This window comes from Vanessa cardui, chromosome 8 (assembly GCF_905220365.1).
Source record: "Vanessa cardui chromosome 8, ilVanCard2.1, whole genome shotgun sequence".
In the NCBI taxonomy this organism is placed as follows: domain Eukaryota; kingdom Metazoa; phylum Arthropoda; class Insecta; order Lepidoptera; family Nymphalidae; genus Vanessa; species Vanessa cardui.
This window is the reverse complement of record NC_061130.1, coordinates 1,158,520-1,178,837: the sequence shown is the minus strand read 5'-3', so window position 1 is coordinate 1,178,837 and position 20,318 is coordinate 1,158,520. Positions and strand designations below refer to the sequence as shown.

General features: G+C 33.8%; 3 protein-coding genes across 3 annotated transcripts; 1 reads left to right on the top strand and 2 right to left on the bottom strand.

The window, feature by feature from the left end:
* Positions 1 to 730: 730 nt before the first annotated feature.
* LOC124531898 (poly(ADP-ribose) glycohydrolase-like) lies at positions 731 to 7,720 on the bottom strand. Its single transcript, XM_047106468.1, has 12 exons — positions 7,456 to 7,720; positions 7,101 to 7,381; positions 6,706 to 6,867; positions 6,475 to 6,584; positions 6,025 to 6,168; positions 5,797 to 5,879; positions 5,086 to 5,239; positions 4,210 to 4,340; positions 3,626 to 3,813; positions 2,347 to 2,584; positions 1,317 to 1,438; positions 731 to 1,235 (listed from the first exon to the last, which is right to left on the bottom strand). Exons 1-12 carry the CDS (start codon positions 7,493 to 7,495, stop codon positions 780 to 782), a joined length of 2,109 nt encoding a protein of 702 aa, XP_046962424.1. The 5' UTR covers positions 7,496 to 7,720; the 3' UTR covers positions 731 to 779.
* A 421-nt stretch (positions 7,721 to 8,141) lies between these two features.
* LOC124531897 lies at positions 8,142 to 10,138 on the top strand. The gene is made up of 4 exons (XM_047106467.1): positions 8,142 to 8,404; positions 8,677 to 8,848; positions 9,286 to 9,417; positions 9,817 to 10,138. Exons 1-4 carry the CDS (start codon positions 8,292 to 8,294, stop codon positions 10,063 to 10,065), a joined length of 666 nt encoding a protein of 221 aa, XP_046962423.1. The 5' UTR covers positions 8,142 to 8,291; the 3' UTR covers positions 10,066 to 10,138.
* Positions 10,139 to 14,992: 4,854 nt separating this feature from the next.
* On the bottom strand, positions 14,993 to 20,022 carry LOC124531865 (uncharacterized protein CG5902). The gene is made up of 4 exons (XM_047106422.1): positions 19,637 to 20,022; positions 18,626 to 18,711; positions 17,531 to 17,761; positions 14,993 to 17,062 (listed from the first exon to the last, which is right to left on the bottom strand). The coding sequence occupies exons 1-4, from the start codon at positions 19,828 to 19,830 to the stop codon at positions 16,908 to 16,910; spliced, it is 666 nt and encodes a 221-aa protein (XP_046962378.1). The 5' UTR covers positions 19,831 to 20,022; the 3' UTR covers positions 14,993 to 16,907.
* Between the last annotated feature and the right edge of the window lie 296 nt (positions 20,023 to 20,318).

Sequence of the window (20,318 nt, the reverse complement as noted above, 5' to 3'; positions counted from 1 at the left end):
AAATTTGTATTTTCCATATGTAATACGTCATCCTTAACATGTTTTCAAGGTATGCAAGACAAAAAAACTAACTTACGTTATGGTGTGTATGAATAACACACATTAGGTACATATTGTAGTAGTTGTTAAAAACAGGAAGTCGAACTCTGGATACCTACATTTTTGGTCCTAATATGCAAGTACAAAGCAATTATCTTTTCTCAATTACATAGAAAAAATATAGTGATACTGCGCCCATACATAATTTACAACCATCACATAAAACAAAGATTAATTAAAAAATATCAACCACTATAAGAAAAATATTCATTGATACAAACTTTTTTTCGAATATTGACAAAATTGTACTCAGTGGCAATAAAAAGGCAACAATAGATACAATGTATAAAAATCGGAAAACTGAAACTACATAAATACTGGAAGGGTAATTTGGCTGGGTTTTCTTTAACTTATTGTATTTTATTTTATGAAGTTATGATATGATTTTCAGCATAAAATAAGTGATGAGGCCTTTACTATCTTTTGGTATATACACATGCTCATGAACCATCATGATTGACATGCCTGATATAATTGCGTATTTTCGTATAAATATAACATTTATTTAGAAAATACCAAATAAAAAAGTTAAGAACCTATATGATAATTTTCTTTATTTACTGTTAATAAAATAAAACCATCAGAGGATCATTAAAAGGATACAGAACTATAGAATGAAGGAAATAAAAAATACACACGAAAAAATTTATTAATAAAATAAATACAATCTCATACAAAAATCATGCCGGTTTCTTTGAAAAATAATCCGTTATTTTCTTTGCCAACTTTTTTTTATCATTAGCCGATATACTTGTCTGCAAATTATCTTCGATTTCCATTACCGTTTCATGATTTGCAGATTTATTTTCAAACATTGTGTTTTGGTGACAATTTAGATTTAATTTTCCACTATCGTTGTCTAATTTTTCCATCTCGTCAAATAGTCTCGTAGTTTGGCTCAATGGTTCTATATCTTCGGCTACTTCACGCTCACTTGTCAATTTTTTATTTTTATTACTGGCAAGTATTTCACTAGAGTCTTTGTTCTCATGTGTTGTCTTTTTTTGGTCTGATTGCAAATTTATAGTCGTAGTCGTAATAGATTCGCTATCATCGTCTGTTGTAAACATGTCGGGAGATCTATTTAGATCTACTACCACAGAATGAGGCAATTCGTAGTTTTCAGTTTCACCGACCTAAAATTCATATCAAAATTAGATAATATGTATGTATATTTCAATAGTTATTTTATTATTGTTTTAGGAAACATTACTTACGGAGTTCTCACGTTGTAGTTCATTTTGACGTTTCTTTTCTAAGGTTTCTTCCAAGAATGTGAAAATGTTCGATTTTTGAACATCCTCATCGCAGAATTTAAGTAATAACTCGTAAAGCTGACCTGTAAAATTTATCATTGTTATGATGATTGGCATATAAAAAATATCCTATTAAACAGCTAAGATGTACATTGAATAATATCCAAATTATGTCATCCTGAATGATTTCAGCCATTGCGGCCAATATCACAAACCACTTTTAAACTAAGCATACATTCAATCAACAACAGCCTGTAAATTCCCACTGCTGGGCTAAAGGCCTCCTATCCCTCTGAGGAGAAGGTTTTGGAACATATTCCACCACGCTGTTCCAAAGCGGGTTGGTGGAATACACATGTTGCCTGGGTTTGAAACCCGCAATCATCGGTTAAGATGCACGCGTTCTAACCACTGGGCCATCTCGACTCTAAGCATACATTATAACACAAATATATCCCTAAACTTAGAGCTGCTACTGAGATTTTTTTCGATTGGCAACCCCAATAATTTTCAGTACCCAGGACCTATCGATGCCCCAAGTAAATGATTGAATGAATGAATACTTGGTGGTAGGGCTTTGTGCAAGCCCGTCTGGGTAGGTACCACCCACTCATCAGTTATTCTACCGCCAAACAACAGTACTCAGTATTGTTGTGTTCCGGTCTGAAGGGTGAGTGAGCCAATGTAACTACAGGCACAAGGGACATCACATCTTAGTTCCCAAGGTTGGTGGCACATTGACGATGTAAGGAATTGTTAATAATTCTTACAGCGTTAATGCGCGCCCGCCGGCACTGCTCTGCGACACGCGCACTCACACTCCGCCCGCGCACACGCGCACACACACACACACACACACGCAAGCACGCACGCACGCACACACACGCACACCACTTACCATCAGGTGGCCCATATGCTCGTCCGCCAACCTATACTATAATAAATAAAAAAATAAATAAATAAATAAATAAATGTTAAGAATCTGTCGTACCGACGGTGACGTCGTGTCGCGCCAGCAGTGCGTGCGCGCGCATCAGGCTGTCACGCAGCGCTGCGTCTCCGAACGTGTAGTAGGCGAGGTGGCGGCCGGCGCGCGACAACGCCATCATCTGAAGCAGCAGCTTCAGCGGCGCCGACCCGCCGAACGCGCCGCAGCCCCAGTTGCCCGTCGCCACGCCCGGGTAGTGCGGGCCGCCCCCCTCCGCGAAGAACGAGAAACCCACCCACGCCTGAAACACACCACCGTCACCACGCCTTTGATTTACACTCATAAGAATTCCAGTATTTATTTATGGTTTTCGAAACACCATCGGCATATTCACAAAACATTAAGAAAAAGCAAGAAATAAATTCATGTATGTGATACACCACTACAGGCGTTTACATTTTACATTTCAAATTACAAAACATTACACTCCTACATTAATAAGTCTTTAAAATATAAACAAAAATATGCAAGAATTATAAAGGAATAAAAAAAAAAACAATTAATAAATCACTCAAAATTAAAAACAAATAAAAGTAAAAAATAAAAAATCTTAATACTAATTGAGCAAAAAGTCTAATTTTTTCTTAAAACTATTGCTGTTATGGCTAAATATATCAATCTCATGAGAAGTGATATTATTGTAGCGGCTCATATAACGGATCATAGGCGAAAACTTTCCAACATTTGTACGGAATCTGGGAATAGCGAAGGTGTTTTGTATTGGATGACGCGGAATCGTTCTTTCTTTCTTCTTTCAGTATAAAAAATCAATCATTTATTATGAGCTGGCAGATATTCCTTTGGCAGTGGAACAGGAACCTAGTATTATTGTGTTTGGTTGAAAGGATGAGTGAGCCAGTACAAAATACAGACACAGGGGATGTAACAAAACAATTTCCCAGGTTGGTGGCAAATTGTAACATTGTTGTTGATTATTGTGTTTGGTTGAAAGGATGAGTGAGCCAGTACAAAATACAGGCACAGATGACGTAACAATACAATTTCCCAGGTTGGTTGCAAATTGTAACATTGTTGTTGATTATTGTGTTTGGTTGAAAGGATGAGTGAGCCAGTACAAAATATATGCACAGATGATGTAACAAACCAATTTCCCGGGTTGGTGGCAAATTGTACCATAGAGAAAATTTACAACGTAATTGTCTATGGGCATTGGTTTCCACTTACCATCAAGTGTGAACATATAGGTCACAGTGCCAGTCCTACAGCATGTCTGAATGAATGTTGAAAACTTCAATGGAAGAGGCTCACTCCTCCCGCTGACCTTGTCGAGTTCCCTCGTAATGGCTTCCTTCCTATACTCCTGGCTCTTGTTGCTGAAGGGCTGCGCGTCGATGGCCAGCACGGCGCAGCGCCTCCGGCCTGAGGAGTCCCACGGCGTGGTGTCCACGTACTCGCCCGCCCACTGGAAGCTGTGCCCGTAGCCCGAGTACTTGCTGTACTGCTCACAACCTACGAAGGTCAATTTTTTATTAACAGAAAATAGAAACTAAGATGACAGCCTTATTCTACTTGAAGACTTAATAGTTACTCCAAAAGAGAAAATATGACATCAGATCTAGTGTATACACTGGATCACTCTTATCCTTCAAATTGAAACACCCAAGTACACACTATGTATTGTTGTTTGGCCATAGCTATGTATGCTATTATTAGTAAGTTATTATTAAGCATAATATGTAAACTGTTTTTTTAAAACATACACCTTTGTTTATAAAATGTTAATAATAATACAAATATATGTTTATAAACCCTAAATTTAAGCAATGCTTAATCAAAGCGGCACTGTTATATAACTGAAACTAATTATTATGAATTAATTAATAAATATATATATGGATTAATTACCTATGATCATAAGTGCCTCATTAGGTCTCAACGCTTCAGTAAAGAGCATCGATATCATCAGCTCTGGACATATCATGAATCGAATTTCTTCTTGAACGCTGCCGTAGTTCAAAACACCACCGCCGAGAAATCTGAAGGGAAAACAAATAATTACATTATGGATGCTGATAGACAATGACACAAGAAATTTTAAAATAAGGCATAAGAAATTTTAACCATTCCGTACACCTCTAATGCTCTCTTGCATCTCAGTTACACTGGCTCACTCGCCCTTTACACTGGAAGACAATGACATAAAATGTCGATGCTTGGCGGACTAATATGAGTGGTTGGTACCTACTAAGGTGGGATCAAAGTTCTGTCACTGAGAATATTAGGTATTTTTGATGTACTGAATTATTTCGATATTGGTATTTATAGGTAAGCTTTTCATTGCTTTGACTTACAGTTGACAAGGACATAAAATACAGTTAATTACTTATATATTATAGAATCATCTTCCTTCGTGGTTTATATATATGTTATCCTAGCTGGGTAGAAACTGACTAAACATATATCAAACAGTAATCAAACAGTAACACTTAGTATTGTCTAATATAGTTTGAAAGGACAGTGAGCTAGTGCTAGTGTTAGTTCCCAAGGTTGCCACCAGAGTTACATTGATTATGTGAGAAATTATTATAATACCTTTCATTGGAGCAAATGTTTCAGTAAAAATATTCATGTTATATTAAGTTTCGGTTGATTGAATTGCCACCCGCGTTGCATTGGTTATATGAGAAATGATTATGATATCTTCCATCGGAGCAAACTTTTCAGTAAAAATATTCGTATTATATTAAGTTTCGGTTGATTGAATATTAAATGAGCACGTACTTATTGGCGAAGTCGACCTGTATGAGGCCGTGCGCTTCCTCTATGGTCCCGGCGGCGTCTGCGTGCACGCGCAGCGCGGACAGGCGCGCTGCGCACTCGCGCCACCCGCCCCCGCGCGCCGCGCGCCGCGACACCGTCAGCGCGCCCGCCGGCACTGCTCTGCGACACGCGCACTCACACTCCGCCCGCGCACACGCACACGCACACACACACACACATACACACACACACACACATACACACACACACGCAAGCACGCACGCACGCACGCACGCACGCACGCACGCACGCACGCACGCACGCACGCACGCACGCACGCACGCACGCACACGCACCCGTACCACGCGTGTGTGTGCGTGTGCGCCGGCGGAACTCACGTCATGGGCGACGTGAATATGTGTATGCGTCGGCGGTACTCACGTCACAGGCGACTCGTAGAAAATACCAAGTGCCCACAATATCATAAGACTCAGATGCCGATTTCTTTCGCAATATATTGGGTATGCTCTCATGAATGTAAGAATATTACAGATATTTTAGGATATTGCAACATTGTGTTAAAAATATAAAAATAGAGAATTATTGACTAAAAATTGTTGTCTATAAATATCAGAAGTATTATAGTGTCTACATAGAAAATAAGTAATCTTATAGGAGCTTTAACAACTCTGTCTAAATTATACTAGATACAAACATGAAATATAGTATTACCGTTAGTGCAAACTCTTTTGAAGTAATGGCAGATACATTTGAGCTTTTCCAATATGTGGTCAGATGGTGAACACTCAAATAACCTACAAACAGAAAATCAAGTAAATAAAATATACAATAGTTATAAATAAGCAATACATATGTATATGTTTATGTTCAGACATATATTTTAATAAAGTTTCAGATTTAAAAGCTTACACAATTTAAAATACTCATACTTCAACTTACATACTGAAATTAAAGTATGGATATGAAGCATATTCTGAGTCCCTCTTCGTTGTGTTTCTCCTTGGGAATGTGCAGAAAAATGCATTTGCTAATAAAGACGATATCTGCTGCTGTGACAATGATATTGAATGGTTCTTATTCTGCCTGTAACACAACAAAAATGGGACAATTATATAATTAATAAATCAATCTAGTAAATAATACAACTCAATAAATTAACTACATGTAATGTGACCACAGATTCCACCACGCTGTTCCAATGTGGGTTGGTGGAATGCACATGGAGCAGAATTTCTATGAAATTTGTATATGTTCCGTACCTTCTCCTCAAAGGGAGAGGAGGCCTTTAGCCCAGCAGTGGGAATTTAGAGGTTGCTGTTGACCACAGATTGCCTGAGATACAACTGGCATGCCTTAAGCTTAATATTAATAAAGACAAAGAAAAATTACTTCAATAATGGTATTGGTGACTGCACCAGTTGTGGGAGAGCCAAAGCTAGCTTAATCATTTCAGGAAGAGTTACATCATAGAAATATTTCGTCTCCTCTTCTTCTAAGTGCTGAAAAACCATCACAATAGAATATTATTAGCATAAAAACAATATCCAACTAAAAATGAAAAATATTATCCAATTACAGTAAATAATAAAATTCTTAAATGATTCAAGCACTGTTAGTTACCTCTTCAAAGAGCCCATACAATGATCGAAACTTCCACTTATTCTTAAACTTAGTGTTGTAGCTAAGTATGGCACTAGCCAGCTCTCGAGTATTCCTTATAGGTCTACTAAGTGCTTTCTGAATCATGTCCCAACGCTTCTTTAAATGGGTTTCACCAGAGCTCTATTGAAATAAATATATATTAAAGTACACATAATTTAAGAATTTAAGTAAAAAACAAAAGAAAATGTTTTACAATAGTGTATGGTAGGTAATGACAGATTCTTCCATTACAACAATAGCTCTCATAGCTATTGTTATCATTAGGGACTCCACCTCTACCATATAAGACACTTTATTTCCTTAAAATTTAACAGTTAAATACTAAAATGAAATCCAACAGATGTTACACTTACATTTTCAACAGGATACAAGCTGTGAGAAGAAAATGGCATTCTGACATGGTCATGATCCCACTTGTCTTTGCCAATCTGTGGCTTAGGCGGCCTATCTAGTTGTGCCCCACTAGCCGGTATGTGATATAAAACAGTATGGTTGTATGCTGGCTGCACTAAAGGAAACTCTGGGGCACCCCATGGCGAATCAGATCCAATAATTTGTGATATTGGAACACCTTTCCACTCACAATTAGTAGACATCTCAGCACAACTTATAATATACACTTTTTTTAAAATGCCTATGAGTTAGAAATTTATTAATACTACCATATATTATGACCATGTACAAGTAAGTTTGAATGATACTACTTACAAGTTTTGAATATTTTTTTGTAAACTCTACTGTGATTCATGGAGCTTTGTACATTTTGTTGCGATGTATTAGGATAAATAAGTTCACAAAAAGCAGTAAAACTTAAAATTTGTAATCAATAAAAAGAAAGTAAATCAAATTTCAAAGCGAATATCATCAAATATATTTAATTTATGTAGGAAACTGTTAAATGAAAATTGAAAATATTTCGTTGAACGCAACCTATGAATTCCTTCAAACAGCTGTCAATGTCATTCGCCAACAATTCAACACCACAGAATATCTATAATATAAAGCGACTGTTACACATTACTCAAAAGTAAACATCACATCAATAGACATAAATATTATATTTCGATGTTTCTTGTATTATTTAAAAAACGTAAAGTAATAAGAATTGCTATTGCGTGGTAGAACATGAAATAAATTCGTACACCAGGATTTAATCCATCTATTCAAACTTTTACAAGCATTACAAAGAAAAATAGAAAATATGAAAGTAAATCCTTGAAGATTTATAAGTGAGTTACGGAAAAGTAGATTAAGACCTTCTCAGAAAACATTATTTTGTTATTTCAATGATGTCCAGTGTCACAGAATAAGCAAGACACGTTTAATGAATACAAAAAGTAATGTAAACAACTTTTTTTGTCAAAAACATCTGACAAATGACAACTATTTTATTAGGTTATACCAGTCCATCAGATTATATAAATAAACTTACTTTGAACCTTTTAGATTTTAGAGCACAAATATTTAAAACATAGTAATAAATATTTATATACAAGGTTATGATACATATTTTAGCTCAGAACAAACTAAACTAACAATTCACCATGGTTTTAATGAAAGGTTCTCAAATTCCTAAAGATGCTGTTGTACTCGATGAAGTAGAAGCGATCAGTTATGTATGGGATGTTGTATCTAAATGGGAATCGTGGTCGGACATGTAAGATAATAATAATATAAAATAGTTTGCATATTCTCAATAATTTAAGGTTAGGATTGCCCTATAAAATTATTAATTAAAAATAGTGTTGATTATTACCAGTTCAAAATTTTTTTTATTTAAAAAAATATTATATTATACTTATTGTAACAAGCTAGTACCTATTTATAACTTATATTAATGCATTAATTTATTAAATAAAGTAATATCCTATTACAGAACTTATTTTTGTATTTTTAATAAAACTAAATCAACACTCCTGGAAATTACAGATGGGCATTACGGTATGGCCCAATGGTCTTGGGAGCTGTTAATTCAGTAAGCGGTGTTATTATAAATAATCACTTTAGATGGAAACTGAAACTTGGAAATTATGGATATTTTTCATCAACATTACCTCTTACTGTGATGCCTGGCATTTTAACACTTATTTTTCATAAACATGTAAGTTTTACAAATTATGATAACAGCAATTTCTGATTAATTTTAAGCAGTAGCTTTATGTTAGTCTTTTGCAACTAGGTCAACAACTAAACAGGAAATATTATAGAGTAAAAGTAATATAAAGTTGGAGCCAATGGATCTATTTATTATTCTGAAAATTTTTTGATGAGTGAAATCCTGTAATTTTATGAGTCCAAAACCTATACCTATGACCTGGAACCATACGCCCATAAAGGATAACAAACTTCTGTACTTTTTGGTTTACTACTTTGATTTATTAACTAACAAACATAACTATGGAAGTTTTTCTAGCCTAATCAAACATCTGACGGAAATATTATTTGCATATGCGTAGAAGTTATTTTAGTTAAATAATTTAATAATTTATAAAGGGTTTAATGAAAGAAAATAATATTGTTTGTCTTTTTTCTCCTTAGCTCATATCAACAGACTTGCTTTTAATGAAGAATGATACATGCCCTGTCTGCTATGAAGTTAAATCATCAGCGATACAATTATCTTTGGGCATACTATACCCCATGGTATTGGCTCCTACATCAGCTTTAATGGTAATATTACTTTTCTACCTATCTATAGACAAATATGCACAAACAGTCACTTAACCAGTACCATAGCTTGGTGATAAGGGTTTGTGCAAGCCAGTGTAAATACAAGCTCAAGAGACATAACATTTTATTTCCCAAGATTGGTGGTACATTGGTAATATGAGAAACAATCAATAATTCTTACTTATCTCTCCGGACTGTAGTCACTTTATACCATTAAAATATTATATGTCACCTCTTTGTTAATGTCACTTGATAATATGCAATGAATTATTAGAATAAGTTAACAAGAGATTTGACTTGATTTGACAGAATTTTACTTTACTGTTTATGCTTTTTTTATATTGGATATATTAGGTACTTCTATTTTTCAATTCTCTGTATGTTTATTTTTGTTTTCAGTTGGCTAATAGGTATGCAACATACAGAGTGCCACATCTTTTCGAAGGTCCCAAGGTTATGTTTGGTTTTTTGAAGAAGCATACAAAACCATTCACCGGTACATTAGGATATATTGCTTTAATCCAACTTGCTGCCTCAGCGTTCATTACCTATTTTGAAATGAGAAATACTTTTACATTAAGGCATAAAATAATTGAAATAGAAAATAAAATGGAACAAGATTTACATGATAATAAGATAAGACTGTAATTTATTTTTATAGGTCGTGAATATAGTTGTTGAATATTGTAATGTAGTTTTAATATAGTGTTTTATTTATTAATTTTAGTTTTTTTATTTGTGTGTTATTGATTAGAGAGTCTGTAATCACGGTGGAGATTTCTGCACAATTCAAATACCGAATTCACAGTAAAGAGAAAACGTTCAAGGTACGACATGTTTTCGCCGTTCTTGCGCGTCCTAACACCTCAAGTTTAGAAAAATCCGCAACAGAATGGATTTGGGCAAAGACAGTAAAGCTGCCGAAAAATTATAACAGATATAACAATTAAATTGATGGATTCATTGTCATGCAAACCTATTCCCAATTTTTGTATTTTTTTTTATATATATAACGCTCATAAAATATATATTAACCTTATTAGTTATACAATTTATGGGAAATTCACTGCTAGGTATAGGGATATATCACACGTATATATCCTTAACAGTCTGAAAGGAAGATTTTTATAACGTTAACTACCCGTTCGCCGTTGTCTCTAACGCACAAAAAAATAGCAAAAAAAAAAGTTTGTCCAAAAGTACTTTGCAAGAATAACGCTCTGGTTCAACAGATGCAATAGGCACGATAACACATTTTGTGTCATCAGTCCCTAGTGAATGGAGAATGTTACAAGGTATGCCAAATCCCTTGAATTTTTTTCTCAGTATAGCCTGTATGTATACAATACCTAGTTGTTTTGATTTTGTAGGCATTCAAAGTTTCGAAAAATATCGAGACCCGCTAACAGCCGCGCGAGTGCGGTGACGGTGATTTCACAACGCGTCGCGCGGGGAGCGCACCGCTTAGTATTTCACAGTTTATCACAGCACCTTCGCGAATAACTCTTAATCTTTCTTCGTAATAGGCTATATGACAATGCGAAAAATAAATTGTGAATTATTGTAATAATGTGTATATTATGAGTTTAAAAATGGTTATTTACTAACGAAACTTGAAGATAATACTTAATTTATTCAAAAATCAATAAATAAAAATGCGTTTTTTCAAACGTTTGTCACGTGACACAAAACGCTCCTGATTGGCCGGGCTTATGATGAAGTCACTTTCTTGTAATCCTTGCTTTTCTACTATATGTACCACAGATTAAAATACAGCAAAGTGACGTCACCGACCCCATTGCAGGGCCATATTGTCCAAGTATCGTTTTCGCGCGTTATTTAAATATGGAATTTTTAATATGATACTTTTCGGCAAATATGTACTAGAAATAAAAAAATTAACTTTTACTGGGTTCCTTTACCTCTACCAAATAATATAAAATGGATTTTAAAAACCAGTCAAATAGCCAATTATCCATTTTTTTTCTTCGTACCATTTCGCAAAGAGTATTTTGAAACCGGTATTTCGAAAACACATCATGCAATCACGCCCTTGTTTTCAATTATGAGAATGTCGTCTCCATACTTCTCTTGCAAATGCGTTTTAACCGTTCTGATGTCAGGAACGAAATTTCCATTTTTTTGGTTCATTAACTCGGTACTAGAAAACTGACATTAGTTAGAGTTTTCTTTCAGAAAGGATTAAATTTCATCGCTTCATAGCTTTTATCATTTTTTTTCGCGTTTTAACATTTTTTGGAATGATAAAAAAAACGTTTCCGGCGAATTGGTAGTTGTATTTTTACATTTAAGCATAACACATAATTTCCTAGTTTTTGAATTGGACATTTTTAAAAGTATATTATATAGGTATAATTTCGACAGCGCAATCGCGGGCGGACCGAGTGAGCGTGTTGTACAATGACGTCACACCGTCACCGGCAACCCGCGTGGCGCGTAACAACTTGTTTTACTTATAACTCTGAAACTAATTGACGCATAGAATTCATTCTTTCACTATTATTTTTCATTTTTGACAGACAATATAGAGTGCTATTATCAAAATTAGTGAACATTCTCCATTATAATAAACCAAAGGCTAATGAAAAAGTAAAACACTCCGCCACTCAGCCTCTTACCTAAAATAAATAATTCAGAGGCAATCCTTTTTTAATGAAAAGGCAACGCTTTCATATGGAAAACGAGGTCCCCAATATTAAGACTAATATTAATATGTAATTCTATTATGGAGATCTGATAGATAAGATGGATACCATTGTTAATTACTTAATGAAATCACATCAATATTTTTAGTTTTAGTTCGATTAAAATGTCAAGTCATTCAGGGTCAGGAATAATATTAATCATAAGACATTTATTTTTCTTTTGGCAGATGTTTTATTATCAAAATCAGAGACAAGTTTTGATCTTCAACAAAATAAGCATCGATATAATAATAACAATTCGTATTAAAAATATCGACAAAGTAAGACGGCCACTTACGATCTACAACAAATAAAACTTATTTAATCATATAATTTTTTTTTTATTTTAGTTTTTCTATTTTGTAATATTTTTTAGAATTTTCGCTTTGACATTCGATATTTAAAGTTATAACAAATCATCCTAAATATAAATTCAGAACGTCACCTGAAAGGTCTGACAGTGACATAACTCCATCTAAGTACACAGATTAAATATTGGATGTCAGTGCGCAATGATCTGCCATGGTAAAATTGTAAAACGTAAAAAAAGTATATTCATGCTATATCACTAACTAATAGCTAACGAAATTACCGTGACCTTTTATTTAACAGCTTCATTAAGGTGACTTTTCACGTAAACCATAATTTTTATTCTGTAATTAAGCAACACAATATTGATTTTTAGTAAGATAATGTACGTAATAACAACCGTCCCTAATTATCATTATTATGTAATATAAAGCAAAGTAGCTTACCACTGTCTGTCCTTATGTATGCTTAGATCTTTAAAATTACACAACGAATTTGAATGCGTTTTTTTTAAACAGATAGATTGATTCAAGAGGAAAGTTTATATGTATAATACATGCACAATATAGTAGGGAAACACAGACAATTTTGAAGTGAGTCCGTAAAACATAGCGGTTTGTCTAATGACTGAAAACCTGTGAACGTTGTAAGACATTCAGTAATATATTTGTATCAGTATACCCGTGCGAAGCCGGGGCAGGTCGCTAGTGGTACATAAATAATGTCTCTTACTTGTATTTACTATTTACCTTCATTTTAAGGTACTCAATTACCCGGCATTTTTTTTTTTATAATATCATGTTAGGCATATGATAGTAAGTGGAAATGGAATCCAAACGCGAAGAAGACTAGTACGCACAGCAAGAATGAGCTGCACTAGTCACCCTCGCCATGCCGGCCCGCAAGATGCCTCCTCACGCCTCGTTTGAAGGCACCCAAGTTATCAGAGGAGGGGAACACGTGTGCTGGTAAAGACTTCCATTTTTTGGTAGAGTTCCATTTCTGTTAAATTTATTCTGAAAGTTATCAAATCGGCCTTTCGAGGACACTTAGCCTAATAGAAAGAACATATATTCTTCTGATCGAAATATAATGGCAATAATGAATTGTTTGTATTTAACATCTACCCAAATTATTAAATATAAAAATTATATACCAATTTACGACCACTATGATCTATCATTAAAAACTATAATTTATTAATTTACTCTATAATGATCTTAAAGATTTACCTTATCATACATTTTTTTCGTGTTAAATTTTTCAAATTATTTTAAAAATTATCAAGTTTATATGAAAAGGCCACCCCAGACCAAATAAATCAGAATCAATTTTATAGATCAGTGAGATATTATAAGTTTCGTATTCACTAGAAAAATGTAATAAGAGTATTAATGAACAATTCTTGTTAAATTTTAGAGACAAGAACAACCGAATTCGCCATACTGACTCAAATCAAGAAAACTAGCTGTGCACGCGACCTTGTACGCGTTTGAACAAAAAAAAGATTGTAGCCTAAGTTACTCCTTATATATAATAAGTTATCTGTCAACGAAAATCCCGTCATAATCGTCCCAGCCTTTCCAGAGATTAGCCGGAACAAACAGACAGAAAGACAAACAAAAATTGTAAAAAATGATATTTTGGTATATGTACCGTGTACATATGCATCGAGTAAAAAAGGTCTATTTTAATATTACATACAGAGACTCCAATTTTATTATATATCTGAAAATATGACGTATACACGATAGCTATGACATACCTATGTAAGCTCGCAATCATATTTTTAGTGAATACGATCCTTAAATTCTAGCCGCTGAGAGAATCCGCTTCTGACATCTGTCAGTGTCACTAGCGATACACTACAAGAAATAAACAGTTCACACAACATTGTAACAGCGTTAATTAAAAATATATATCGTTGACGTTTATTTTAGTTTGACAATTATAGTACGACACAAATTAGATTTAGCATCGGCGAATTCAATAAACCCGATTAATGCTGATTTATATTGAAGTAGCTCCCTATCGCGACATTCGAAGCTCTTCGTGCCTATAGATTGTCGCGACAGTTCATCCTGATAAAGCAAGTGCAAGTAAATCGACTTGTCAAATTGTCGAATATATTAGGTGATATTGTATTACAGGTTATTACGTTTGTGGAAAGATCATATTCCCATAAGAAATAAATATTGTCAATTTGGGATAGCATATAGTAGGACACAAATTAGATGTAACATCGGAAAATGCAATGGAATGAAAATAAAACCGATTACTGCCGACTTACACAACCAATAGAAATAGCTCCCTATCGCACCATTCGACGTTATTCGTCGCTATAGATTCACGCGTCAGAGAAAGCAAATGTATGTAAATCCACGCGTCAAATTGACGAATATATTAGGTCATATGATATTACAAGTTATTACGTTTGTGCAAAGATCGTATTCGGATGAGAAATAAATATTGATAATTTGGGATAGCGTACTCAATTCGGATATGATCGGTTTTACGAATTCTGCCGATGCGACATCCAAGTTGTGTCGTACTATATATTATTCGTCAGTAAACCAAAATAAACGTCAATAATATTTTTATTATAAATTCCCGCCATTTCAACGTTACATCGTCCATTCGGTCAATGACCTGTCCGACACATTCTCTCAGCGACTGAACATTAAAAGAATTAAACTTAACAACTTCACATTATTTAAACCTATTCACAAATGTTAGAACTACATTATCATCAAATAGCGTACATTTTAAAAATTATAACCTCCAGGCATATTGTGAACAATAAACACCATTCAGTTCTTATTATTTAAATAATTCGGCGTTTATATTTCCACTGATAATAATGCCAGTGTTATGAGACGTTACGTAACAATAAGTTGAGTCAAAATTATGATCTAAGTGAACACCAGATGTAATTAAATAGATACTCAAATAATAAGAAATCTAAAATCTAGCGATTTTTTATTATGACAACGTGCATTTACACACTTTTAAATATTAATTATCAAACGATTTCGTTGAAACGTTCGGTATATATTGTAACGTTTACACATTACTATATACACTACAAACACTTCCACTGTGAGCCATAAACAACTTTAAACTTTGCATAGAACAACTATAGTCTAAATTCACGTACTCATCTAGAATGACTAAAAATATTCACACATGTGTTAAATATTTATTCGAGTATCGAAGTATTACGGCAGACGTACGTTTACTTAGCGAGATAACGTCATTATAGAATAAAGACATTTTGTACTTGTGCGAGGTTTTGCTTTATCAATAACTTCACACTCTTAACCTAATAAGGGGTTTATTTTGCTAATCATTACGTGCTTATAGGGTTTTGAAGTCTAGAAAGTAAATTGATAGGCAGAAATGAGCTTTTCCTAGATATTTTTGAAAGGAATGGAATTGTTCAAATCATTGCAATGAAATATTTTAGTCTCGTAGGAATTCAATCGAGAAGCCTCAATATACTTATTCATATATTCACTGTAGCTGAAGATATATGCAGTTCTCGATCTTGCTGTTTATTTAGATATTAAAAATATTATGGCGGTTTTATTGTGTTAGCAAGTGAATATGAAGTTGATATTTATGTGTAAGACAGTCGCGAGACTAGACATGTTCCAATAGAAACTGTTATGTGTATCTAATCTCTGGCCCATTGGCTATATCAGAGCAAATAAACACGATTGAGACTAATTGGCATTCATCATTAAGCCTAGATTGACCATGCTGTAGGAATAATTTGGGACAAAGAGTGAAAAAGTAGAGTGACTTTAAAAAAATATAAATTAGGATAAAAAATAAAATCTATTTTAAAAATTGTAACCAGGTACTAATTATGTAACTATTTTAATCTTTTTCATAAAATTGTAGATGCATCTTATTTTGAGTAAATGACTGTACCGGAGACATATTAATGAGCCCGTCAAAACATTCATATTATTTCTTTTTAAACTGTGGTTAACAGTCAAATAATCTCACCTAACTTCTTAGTATTGTACTTACTGTAATTACTTAACTCGTTAACCTTCATGATACAATTACCGTAAATCAAACTGTATATCAATCAACAAATGCAATAGCACTTTAAAAGCAAAACCTCGCAACAAAATGTCAAAGTACCCTCAATTGTCATCGTTTCAAAGATGGCACCTTTGATCTCCTCGGGAATGTCGTTGGCAGTGATATATCTTAATATTAAAGCATATCGATGTAACACGACCTCTTGTCTGGGCAGGAATCACTTTGAGCATAATTCTGACCCATTGTACTTCTGTGGGCGTTACACCGCCACGTGGCATACGGTACACTAGACGCTGACGCAGACGTATACTTAGAAACTACGTTATTAACACAATATATGTCACTCGCATTCGTCCGATATAATTGCTTATTTGTATATGCGAGTCTCGGGTGCCCGGGGACGGACGGGTTCGCCATTTGCTAGCAGCGCTGGTTGACATACTCGTTGTAGGAGGCCGATACCTCCTCGGACTGATATCTGGTCAGTTTGATACTCCTTCTCATGTCAGCCGTTATGGCTGCCTTGTATCCCCCCTTTCGGAGGAGGGAATCGATTGTTTGTATTTGGTCCCAACCTGGAAATATCATTGATTATTGGTTACGGAACTTAAATGATTTCTTTTTTTATATTAATTACTTATAGGATTAATGAAGAGCTGAGATGGCCCAGTGGTTAGAACGCGTGCATCTTAACAGATGATTGCGGGTTCAAACCCAGGCAAGCACCACTGTGTATATGTGCTTAATTTGTGTATATAATTCATCTCATGCTCGACGGTAAAGGAAAACATCGTGAGGAAACCTGCATGTGTCTAATTTCATCGAAATTCTGCCACAAACGCATTCCATCAACCCGCATTGGAACAGCGTAGTGGAATATGTTCCAAACCCTCTCTTTAATGGAAGAGGAGGCCTTATCTACGCAGTGGGAAATTTAAAGGCTGTTACTTTACTTTATAGGATAAATAATATAACATTGGTATAAAAAAATCTTTACAAATTCATAACCAATACAGGTGTGCAAGGATGCTGCAACTAAATACCTTGTTCAGTGGCGACTTGAGGTAAGTAGGTTGCAGTGCGCTTGGAGCCCCGTTCGCTAATGAATTCGATGCGGATGCCGTGTTTACCCAACTTCCAGTCTAAGTAATGTTCAGCCTCTTCAAAGTGCTGAAGAATAGACACGGACACTGTGAGGCGGGGTACCTCCTCACGGGTTATAGGTGTAAAACGAGAATCCTTTAAAGCACTAGTGATTGCATACTCCCGAAGACCTGGAATCAATTAGCTAGAGTTATTTCTAACATATCAACGGACTATCTTGGTTATATGGTTATAGTTATTAGACTGTGACCATAAATTCTTAGAAAAAAATTGTACTACAAACTCATGTTTGCATGAACCGTTTGCAATAGAATTGCATCATAAAAGCACACACAAAAGAGTTTTTTTTCACTTTGTTCCCACACTGTTCAATATTCAAAACAGATCACTTTTTGCTATTACATTGCCTTCTAAAGTTTCTCTATAAATACAGAGGAAAGTGCAACAATGAGTGTTTCTATTGTGAGATTATGAATAGATTAATATGATTATGGCTATTACATGAACATATTGAACATATTTAAAATGTCAATTCTTAGGCAAATTGTAGAGAAGTTTAAAAAAAAAAAAACTAACAAACTGTCTGAACTCTAAAGTACAGTACTGTACAGAGTACTTGTATGCAACATATATTTAAAATAATCCATATTAAAAAGTAAAAATAAAGAGCCAGCACTCATGTGAATGGTGCAATACACTCCTATGCCTCATTAATTTTTTTTTAAATATATTCAAGATTGGATAGGTATAAGAAATATGGGTTTAGTGACTTATATCAGACAAAATATAGACCAATTTATAAAATATATATAAGGCTTTGTATTAAAACTAAATTAAGTTGCTGTAACATTTTGCTTTATTATGTATTTTAGACCTATTCTAGTTCTTTTAGTTTGATTCTTTTGTATCATAAATAAGCAACAAAAAAAAACAAAAAAAAGCAATAATGTTTGATAAGAGGTATATATAGGCAATATATTTTTGTAAAAAGTCACTTGAAAACGAATCAACATTTTTTTTTTAGTCTTACAAACCTGAATGCAAATGCATCGCATTAAAGGTCCCGATGCATCCACGGAGACGACGCTCCTTACCAATCTTCCAGGTAACAAAAAGGGGACTGAAAAAACATAAAAAATAGAATTATTAAGGAATAAATTAAATAACATGCCAAAATATTGTGTTTTCTTTCGAAACCATATTAATGGTTCCATTTGTACCGTTAAAGTGTAGTTATGTCATTTTTTTCGTTTTATTTGGATTTTTAGCAGGAGACTAATTTTTATCATTGTGTTCTAATGTTAATTAGTTATGAAGATCATCTGGTGCTATAGTCAGCACATCTGCCTTCTACATCAGGGGTTGCGGAATCCTACCTGCTAGTAACAAAAATTGAATGACCGTTCCAACATCTAGGACGGTCTATGTTTTTTTTATTTATACTATAACATCATATATACTTTATTTATAGGAAATCATTTTTGAATTTAAAACTCGGTGATAGACTAGAAGGCTCAACTTAAAAAGCAATGATTATGAAATGACTATAAAAAATAGTACTTAGTTAAAACAGATAAAGAATGATGGCATAATACCATTGGAAGAAAAATTGATGTTTCTTTGTTGTGATCCCGTTGTTTATAGCATAATTTATACTTTTACTTTATATTGTGTTGTTACTACATTTTCACTTACGATTTTATTCTAAGATTAAATTAGTTTTTATAAAGATACCATACATAGATTATAATAATATATGAATATTTAACAGTTACCTATTACCATACAGAAAGTACAGAGTGTTATTGAGGATTATAAAAATAACTGTTTTCACTGTTATTTTATTACAAAATGCTTTGTGTAATTTAGTTAGTAATAACTATAAATATCCTTTGTCCTCTTGCAACCATTTTCATACAGTTTAAGTTGGATCATTCGTATTGTTGATTAAGGATTAAGTTTAAATCAATTATTCTAAAGAACTTATACTTAATGCTATTGTTTATTAATTTGTTACTTACACTCCATAATATTGCTTTACTTACTATGCTTCGTTAGTAAAATTTGGCGTTTGTGGCGGGTCCATACTATGCAGCTGACAGTACAAGACGTCGAAACAAAAGTAACACATATCAGGAATTGCAACTGATTCTAGGTAACCATTTATAGGTCGTTCAACGTGGTTGCTATACGAATTGTTCAATTTCTGCTTCTTTGTTCCACAACATACTGAAGACATGATGGTTGGTACAGAGTTATAATACTAATAATAAGAAACACAGCAATCACACAATGTACAAAGTAAACGAAATCAACACATGAACACACACACACACTCCTTCAATAGGTTTTCCTGCTATTCGTCAATTCGTATGACAGTAGTGAGCAGAGACAGCAAAATGCAGAGACACGCAGGGAGTGATTAATGAGTGAAATTTAAATTATCAAATTCACAGGTTCAAAATACCGTTTTGTAGTGTTATTGTTATAGAGGAATGATTTATGATAAAAATATGCTTAATGATTGTGATCTCACTATATGTATATAACTTTATGACTATATAACTGCTTCGGTAAATATTTTAATTGATATATATATTTTTAATAGTTTCTGTATATTCATTTTCTGATAAATATGGACTATATTAATCCTGTTTACTTATGTATTTTTTGTATACTATAAATATTTTGTTTTTATTGAATTTCATTAAGAATAGACAATAAACT

Coding starts and splice junctions, on each gene's coding strand:
- LOC124531898 (XM_047106468.1), bottom strand. CDS start 7,495: ATGAATCACAGTAGAGTTTACAAAAAAATATTCAAAACTT. Junction 5,880..6,024: donor CCATACTTTAATTTCAGTAT/GTAAGTTGAAGT, acceptor TTCTGTTTGTAG/GTTATTTGAGTGTTCACCAT. Junction 1,236..1,316: donor AACTACAACGTGAGAACTCC/GTAAGTAATGTT, acceptor TATGAATTTTAG/GTCGGTGAAACTGAAAACTA.
- LOC124531897 (XM_047106467.1), top strand. CDS start 8,292: ATGGTTTTAATGAAAGGTTCTCAAATTCCTAAAGATGCTGTTGTACTC. Junction 8,405..8,676: donor TGGGAATCGTGGTCGGACAT/GTAAGATAATAA, acceptor TGGAAATTACAG/ATGGGCATTACGGTATGGCC. Junction 9,418..9,816: donor CTCCTACATCAGCTTTAATG/GTAATATTACTT, acceptor TTTTGTTTTCAG/TTGGCTAATAGGTATGCAAC.
- LOC124531865 (XM_047106422.1), bottom strand. CDS start 19,830: ATGTCTTCAGTATGTTGTGGAACAAAGAAGCAGAAATTGAACAATTCG. Junction 17,762..18,625: donor TGCGATGCATTTGCATTCAG/GTTTGTAAGACT, acceptor AATTGATTCCAG/GTCTTCGGGAGTATGCAATC. Junction 17,063..17,530: donor TCAAGTCGCCACTGAACAAG/GTATTTAGTTGC, acceptor TGATATTTCCAG/GTTGGGACCAAATACAAACA.